At 30.3% G+C, this 8,896-nt stretch overlaps 1 protein-coding gene and 1 long non-coding RNA gene across 3 annotated transcripts; one reads left to right on the top strand and one right to left on the bottom strand.

Moving 5' to 3' along the window:
• Positions 1–1,279: 1,279 nt before the first annotated feature.
• LOC136225776 (thylakoid lumenal 19 kDa protein, chloroplastic) lies at positions 1,280–2,207 on the top strand. Its single transcript, XM_066013888.1, has one exon. The coding sequence runs from the start codon at positions 1,344–1,346 to the stop codon at positions 2,037–2,039; it is 696 nt and encodes a 231-aa protein (XP_065869960.1). The 5' UTR covers positions 1,280–1,343; the 3' UTR covers positions 2,040–2,207.
• Positions 2,208–3,513: 1,306 nt separating this feature from the next.
• Positions 3,514–5,849, bottom strand: LOC136226912 (uncharacterized). Of its 2 annotated transcripts, none has more exons than XR_010687902.1 (5): positions 5,703–5,849; positions 5,499–5,609; positions 4,680–4,767; positions 3,880–4,007; positions 3,514–3,789 (listed from the first exon to the last, which is right to left on the bottom strand). It is a non-coding gene; the product is annotated as an uncharacterized lncRNA (long non-coding RNA). The 2 variants fall into 2 exon arrangements; XR_010687903.1 differs by having other exon boundaries at positions 5,499–5,624; positions 5,703–5,844.
• Positions 5,850–8,896: the final 3,047 nt, after the last annotated feature.

Below are 8,896 nucleotides of genomic sequence, written 5' to 3'. Positions count from 1 at the left end.
TTATAAATTTTTGTTCTCTTCTCTTCTCTTGCATACTCAGTTGCTATTGTAAACGGTTTGTGCTCTACCTTTAAAGAGCTCAGTAGAGGATTCAAAAAGCTCGGAAGGATTTCCAGGGACTGGACGTAGGCGGAGAGGCCGAACCAGGATAAGTCTGTTGAGTAACTTCTAACCCTTCATCTCTTGATATATATATATATATATATATATATATATATATATATATATATATATATATATATATATATATATATATGTATATGTATTGCTTGCTAAATATTATTCAGTAAAACAACTTGTATACGCTGAGCTGAGTAATCTGAGTGCTGAGTTAGAAACTGACTTAAGTGTTACTTCCTAACTCACGGTTGAAACAGCTCTAATCAACGGTTGTCTAAGGTTGTCTCACACCATACTCAGCTGTGCTGACCTAAAAACTGAGTTAAAATCTTAAACTTCAAAATAACTCAGCATTATTGTTAAAAAAAAAAGTTGAAATAGTTCCTAACCCCTCCTTTGGAACTAATTCTATCACGTTACACGGGACCAACAAGAAATGTCCCAACTTTTCTTAGTGTTTTCTAGTTTGTTCTTTATCTAGAATATTTTAGGATTTATTTGTGAAAATGTTTCTAGAATGTTCTTAAGGAGCCTATAAATAGGAGGAAGGTTAGGCTTATTTGTAATTCCACAATTCCACAAAATCCACAAAGTGTAAGCAAGTGTGAGTGCCTTTGTGAGTTCCTTTGTAATTTAACCTTTGTAAAGCATTCTTTTTCTAATAAAGAGTGTTTTCCTCACTTGGCTTTGTGTAAGATCCTGTTTTTCCGCTGCATAACATTGTCTAGCATTCGAGCTAGCAAACGAGGTTAAGGCTGAACTAGTAATCGGGGGTGAAATTACTAGTGTCGCACGGTCGACAGATAGTGAAGAGGCTGTGTCTGTGACAAGTGGTATCATCAGTTTTATGTGGGTCGGAAGGTCAGTCAACGAATCATGATTTTTGTAGCTCCGTCCTTACTAATTGCCAACATTTTTGATAGATTAAGGCCAAATAAAATTCTTAAGTTTTGATTTATCCATAAAAAAAAAGTAGTTTATTTCGAACTAAATTAAATGCTTGAAAACTAACTAATTTGACTTTTTTTTTTTTTAGGAAGACTTAACGTGACTTGAAAAAAAAAATTTAATTGTATATGATGTATGAGAATAAAAGTTACAAATCCAATCCACAAAATTGGAATGATTTAGGGATCATAATGCTTTTCGGCAAACCTTTATGGCATAGTTTATATATAATAATAAAAGAAAATACATTATCCACTCAACGCCATTCGAGTTTCATGGCCAGCGTTGTCTCCTCATCAGCCCGTGTTTCCTCCACCAGCATAAAACCACCGCATATTCCTCCGCCGTGGAAAAGCCTTCTCCCAATTCAGCCCTATAAACCTCTCCTAACTACATTAACAGCCACAATTGCAGCCAGCACAATATTAACCAGCGCTCCTCCATCCGTGGCAGAAACGTTCCATATCTACTACGGCACAGCAGCCAGCGCGGCCAATTACGGCGGATATGGTGGGAATTCCGACAAGAAAGCTTCAGCTGAATACGTGTATGATGTCCCAGATGGGTGGAAAGAGCGATTAGTGTCGAAAGTTGAAAAGGGTACAAATGGAACGGACAGCGAATTTTACAATCCTAAAAAGAGGACAGAAAAGGAGTACTTGACATATCTTGCTGGATTCAGAAAGTTAGCTCCGAAAGATATGGTTTTAAACAACTTGGCGTTGTCTGATGTGGATTTGCAGGATTTAATAGCAGGAGCTGATAGTGTGAAGAGTGAAGAGAAGAAAGATGGAAATGGGCAACTGTATTATGTATATGAGATTGATGGGGTTGGAAAACATAGCTTGATTAAGGTTACTTGTGCTAATAATAAGTTGTTTGCTCATTTTGTTAATGCTCCAACTCTTGAGTGGAATAAGGATGAAGATACATTGAGGCATATCCATGAGTCTTTTAAGACTGTTGGCTAGTTTTTCTTTTTCTATTCTATATATAATTGCTGGTTTTGAGTCTACTTGTTATGTTATTCATATGTGATGATTGCTTTCTCTTCTCTTGGGAATTACTACTTTATTTGTATCAAACAAGTGACTTGTTTAGCTTACTGGTATTTGAACATCTAATCACTTTTTAAGCGATATGAACTGATATAATATATAAAGTTCAATTTCCTCCAAATTGGTATCAATTCAACTTCACATTTTTATTAAATTAGTACAAAATGAACACATGGTATGGTAGCATAAGAAACTAATACATGTGTCATTTTTGGGCTCATGTAACCTGTGAACTTGTCGCCAAGTTTATGATTGAACAAATTCATATTGCAATCCAAATGCATTTTATGTTTTTGCTCCAGTTTTTATATATGGGTTTCTGCTGTATTTTCCTGAACAAGAGATCTGTAATATGTGAATAAGGATAATATAGTAAATATATAAATAGTTACAAGTTGAATTATTTGTGAAAAAATCATTTTGAGAGAATATAGAATCAAAACATTTTATTTACATTAGAAAACATTTACATATTTTTTATTAGAAAAACCAAGTTAAAACCCCCCATTTTATGATTTAATTCCACTCCTTTTGAAAATCAATCCTCTATACCCTATTTAATCCGCTAAAGTGTAACAATAGGATTCCACACATCAAACCTAAAATCATTTAACCTAAAGTGTATGTATATATATATAAAAGTAGTTAATAAATCTACATATAAGGAAAATAATCATTATAACTATATACTATAAATAATAAAAATAGAGTAAAAATACACAATCTATATAATATAATCCTATATAACTAAAAGAGAAGATATGACTTATATAACAAAAATAATGAAATAGGAAAAAGGAATATATTATATATATAAGAAAATAATATAACCAAAATAATATTTATACAAGTAATAGTAAAAACTATATCATATATACAAAGAGTAAAATATAACTATATACACTACAAAAAAAAAGGTCTATTACGACGCTAAATTTTTTGGTTTAACGACAGTTTTCGGTGTCCCTAAACATTTACCCACGCTTTTAGAAGCGTCGTCGCATGCGTCATTAAATCGCGTGTCGTTAATTTTAACGACGCATAAAACCTTGTGTGGGTAAATTCAATCCGACGACATATTGCATACAAGCGTCGTTATGCTACCAACATTTACATTTTTTTTGTCGTAACTTTTTCCATAATATTTATTTTTAATTTTCAAAATTTCGACTACGTTTTAACAAAATGTCGCAAAGTGAATGACATTAATTGAAAAACGTCTACAAATTTATGACATTTTATTATAAAAGCGTCTACAATGTAGCTAGGATTAATTCTGTTTGGACAATAAATTAGGCGGAATGAAATTTATTATTATTCTTATAATTTATGGACTCCATAATAAATAAATGAATACAATCAAATTAATTAAACTAAAAAAAATTCATAAATAAACATTCGGGTTTAAAATAAATAAAAAAATAAAATCAAATGTTACAAGTACCACTTTAGCACTTAATTACATAGAAGAAATTTTACAGTTACGCTTCAACTTTAGCAAACTTATTTCAAATGAAAAAAAAACAGAAAAAAGGATAAAGATTTGGTTGGAAGTTTGACAAACACATCGACACTTTGAAAGTTTCATGCCGTCTATCACCATATCCCATGTATCCTTCTTGTTGGCATCAGATTTATTAATTCCACCTTTTCTGTTAGGAGGCTGATAAAAATAACAATATAATAATTAAACAGGAAACAAAGTTAAATGGCAGCTAACTGATATCAAATTAAGAGATAGAATGAAACTCACCGCTGTTAGAGCAGGCTTCTTCCCACTTCTTGCTGACCTTCTCACAATTGACCATATGATCAACCAAACACGTATCATGATTCAAGAAAATCTTAACTTCTTGTCCCTCATAATACAGTATAATTTTCCTGACACAGGTGAACATGTGCAAGGATTTTTAAATATAAAAACTACATTTAAATGAAATGTTTTATGCAATACAGAAACCAAAAATGTAAACTGCTCTAGGGTCCCAAATCTAACATGATTTGTTTAGGCTTATAAACTCAAATGTAGAAGCTGTAACCCAAAAGACAAAACTGTTTTGCTAAATTCGTATCACTTCGTAACCTGCTATATGTGAAGGAACAAGGGTGCACTCAGCTCCTTCAAATGCTTGGCATAGGAAATTCTACTAGTTAGATATACTAACCTTCGCTAGTTTGAACAAGAAAGAAGAGAAGCATTGGTGAACCAATCATAAGACAGGCAAAAATGGATAACACAAAGGCTACTCTAAAATTCTATTAAGCTAATTTCTCAGAGTAAAGTCAATCCCAAAGTAATTGAAAAATGATTAAGAATGATGACAAAGTGATGATGAACACATTATTAAACTGATGCAGAAAAATCTCATTTGAAGAGAAAAAATTATAGGTTCATATTTAATAGTTCATTAGTGTGATGGGTAATAAAAAAACATTAACTCATCATTGATATCTCTCTATACCAAAATGTATGATTTATCGTAAGAACATAATGATCACTGCAGTTAATGAAGAGAATAGAAGTACTAATATATAGATATTAAGAGAAATAACCTCTAGTTGCTTCTAAATTTGGTTGACTTGTGTATGTATTGCTCCCCAAAGTAAACAAGAGAATCATGTCTTCGGTACAGAAAATAACCTGAAAAAACAAACCAAAGATAAACAACAGATCAATGGTCAAGTATGCACTTATCATCAACATTCGGACAGTGAAAAATTCATCTGATAACAAAGTAAGAATGTGCCAACTCAATTTGAAGAAACTATTATCTAAATACCACATATAATTTACCCTAAAGAACTAATAAAATTATTATCCATCGTGCAAATTCAATTTATCTCAGAACTAATCAACATATTCATATGACTCTCATATCAAATGTGAAATCCTAAAACTTTCCGCCAACACAAAACATATATACCATGAGAAATATATCCTCGCCCCCGGGAAAGAGAAAAATACATGAAACCAATCGTTGCCTAATTTAGCAAACAAAATTCATCATGATCGCCAATTTACAAAATTAAAAGAAAACGGATAAAAGATAAGATGACCATTGAGAAATTATACTGAAACTTGAATTCAGGAAGACGGAGAACGAAGGAACCAAACTCATCAAATCCACGGGAATGCGGCCCTTCAGGGACCAATCGACGAATAGATACACAAAAGGGATTAATAAAAAAAGTTGTTTATCAATGTTAAAAACGAAATTATTCTGTAAATTATAAACACCTAACTGTCAAACAAATTTAATTTAAATTCCTAAATTTACCTAATACAATGAAGAAAATCAATCTCCAAATAAAGAATAATTATGCCAAAGTCTTCTTTTATGTAAAAATTGAACAAATAATTTAAAATAATACCTAAAAATTATACAGACCCAATGTTGTAACACACTCAATTGCCGTCACGAGAGTTATTCGGCCTTCCCGCCTCATCACCGAAAGCAGTCGCTTTCGAAGTCGTCGCCCGGGCTACCATCGCATAAACTGTCGATGTCAATTAAACAGGAAATAATAATAATAATAATAATAATAAAACAAAAAAAAAGAGAAGAAGAATCGAACCATGGAGGTGGCCGGAGAAAGGAGAAAAGCGCCGGAGATGAAAGAAGAGAAAACAGCCAAGAGAAGAAAGTTGGAAAAGAAGAGAGTCTAGAACGTGAAAAGCTAGGAGAGAGAGTGGAGAGAATCGTTCAAAACTGAAAAACATCCCTCGTTTTTCTTTTTTATTTTTTTTTTTAATTTTTTAATGTAATATTGTGCAAATTTTGTATATGTAAATATTTTTTAAAAAACATTAACCATAGCGGGCACCTTTATCAATAATCATTTGAATGAAATAAAATATTGATATTTTTTATTTCTAAATATATAATTCAATCTTTAAAAGCTGCCAATATTTAGGGACACATTTAATCCATCTTTAATTATAAAAAATACCGACATTTTTTTTCCTAAATATATAGTTAAATTATTAAAAATTTCATTATAAGAATTAAAAGTATCACTAAATGAATATAAAAGATGTCACAAATTAAAAAGCCTGGTTGGATATTAAATACGGAGATAAAAAAAATAAAAGTATATTCAAATAAAAAAATACCGACACTTTTTAAAGACGCAAATTCTAAACTGTCTTTAATTTTAAAAAAATACCGATGCTTTTTTTAAAAGCGTAGTTATTTTATTTTAAATACCAACGTATAATATAAAGCGTCCTTAAGTGATAATACAAACCGACACAAATATAAAAGCGTGGCTAAATTTTAAAATATAGAGACACATGTCAAAAAACGTCGTTAAACAAGTGTCGTAATAGACTTTTTTTTTTTTTTTTTTTGTAGTGATACTACTAAAAGTAAAAGTAGAAATGCCATATACTATAATATACATATACATATATAAACTAATACATACTTATAAATATACAAAAACATAAATATCCCTAACTATATATTATAACTAAAACCACTTAAAAAAACCCAAAATGAACATATTATAACTACACATATATAAATAGATAAACATACCAAAAAAATATAAACACACAAAATAATAGAATATAAATATACTTAAATACTATACTATAACTATATCAAAATATATATATATATATATATATATATATATATATATATATATATATATATATAACAATACCAACTATATTAATAAAAGTATATGTACCACGAAGTATAAGTGAAAACACTCAATAATAGTCCTAACATATATATATATACTTGTGAGAACCATTTTTTAGGTGATGACACTTTCTTATGGTGAGAACACTCAAAACTACGTCGTTTTGAGTATAAAAATCAATAAAAACAAAATGTTGCTAGTGAGATTCAAACCCTAGCCACTTCACTTATACTCCATATTACTTAATACTAAGACAATTGTTTTTCTTGTCTATTATGGAGCGCGCTGCTTAATATACCATTGTCCATGTAGCTTCTATTGTTTAATATTTGACACATGCATTTATTAATATCGATTAAATGTGCATAATAATAAATTATTAATAGAAAAAAAAGAAATATGCATAATAATGAATTATTAATAGAACAAAAAATCCAAAAACATGCTCCAATTTCTTATTTATTTAATTCCTCTACATTTTTTGTAATTTATGTTTTAAAATGTTAAGGACAATGTTCTAAATAATGTTACATATGTTCTAAACTTTATAATTTGTGTTCTAAAAATTAAGTATAATGTTTAAAAAAATCAGTAAATATCTGGATCGTTTTTTCATTTGTTCTATAATATAATTTATAACTCATGTTCGAAAAAACATAACATATGTTCTAAAAAATATGTCGTACGTTCTAAACTTCATAGTTCGTGTTAGTTCTATAATATAATTTATGACTCATGTTCAAAAAAACGTAACGCATATTCTAAAAAACATAACATATGTTCTAAAGTTTATAGTTTGTGTTCCAAAAATTAAGTATAGTATTCTAAAAAAATCAGTAGATATCTGGATCGTTTTTTCATTTGTTCTATAATATAATTTATAACTCATGTTCGAAAAAACATAACACATGTTCTAAAAAAACATAACGTATGTTCTAAAAAATATGTCGTACGTTCTAAACTTCATAGTTCGTGTTTTAAAAGTTAAAATATATATTCTAATGTATGTTTTAAAAAATATAATTTCTTATATGACATAAATTACAAAAATATAAAGGAATTAAATAAATAAGAAATTGGAGCATGTTCTTGTATTTTTTTCTATTAATAATTCATTATTATGCATATTTCTTTTTTTTCCATTAATAATTCATAATACATATTTAATCGATATTAATAAGTGCATGCGTCAAATATTAAACAATATAAGCTACTAGCACAATCGTATATTAAGCAGCGCGCATGATATAATGCATACGAGAAGCAATTGTCTTAGTGGTAAGTAGGGTGGAGTGTAGATAGGAGTGCCCAAGTTCAACTCCCACTAGCAGTTGATAGCGCGACGCCTAGTGGTAGAGTTTTCACGACGAAATGTATATATTATGAGTGCGGCCTCTATATCTATGGATGTGATCTTTATAAATTGCTCTTAACTCTACTAGACGCTACGACTACTTAGGGGCAAGTGTACCCCGTCGTATCAAGTAATAATCCGGTTAAGACCGGGTATCGAATCCACGGGATTTATAATTACAAGTATTAGACGACTTGGTTTCGTATGTTATTTAAGCGACGATTACTTTGGGGTAAAGTAAGACACAACTACACACTATTCCTAACTATTGGCGACACAGATTTATGTAGCTAAAACCCTATGAAGTGGGATGAATAATGATAAGTTATAACCACGATAAATAACGACTCTAAATGTATACGGATAATAATTTACTCTTGCAAAGATGACTAAGTGTAGTAGGACCGACCCGTGAAGCACTTAGACTACGTGATTCCTAGTCAAGGCATGTCTAATGCGGGGGAATTAGAAACTAGGGCCCGTAAGTTCCGTGGTTTGTCAATTCCTACGGTTTCCGGTTTGTCACTTCCGGTAGGGCAACACCTATATAACTCCCTAAAGATAGCCCGAATGGCGTCGAAAATCGCATTCTCCTACACAATAATCAATTATCAATATCAAAACAAGCAGAAAACACTAACACGTAAAGAGAAATAGAGATTATAAATCATGAAATTATAAATATGAAATGTATATAAATGGAATACAACCAAGCCTAGTACATAGGAAGAGTACAAGCTAATTAGCACGTAAAAAGGGAGAA

Source organism: Euphorbia lathyris, chromosome 4 (assembly GCF_963576675.1).
Source record: "Euphorbia lathyris chromosome 4, ddEupLath1.1, whole genome shotgun sequence".
Lineage (NCBI taxonomy): Eukaryota > Viridiplantae > Streptophyta > Magnoliopsida > Malpighiales > Euphorbiaceae > Euphorbia > Euphorbia lathyris.
This window is presented reverse-complemented; position numbering and strand designations above follow the sequence as displayed.

Coding starts and splice junctions, on each gene's coding strand:
- LOC136225776 (XM_066013888.1), top strand. CDS start 1,344: ATGGCCAGCGTTGTCTCCTCATCAGCCCGTGTTTCCTCCACCAGCATA.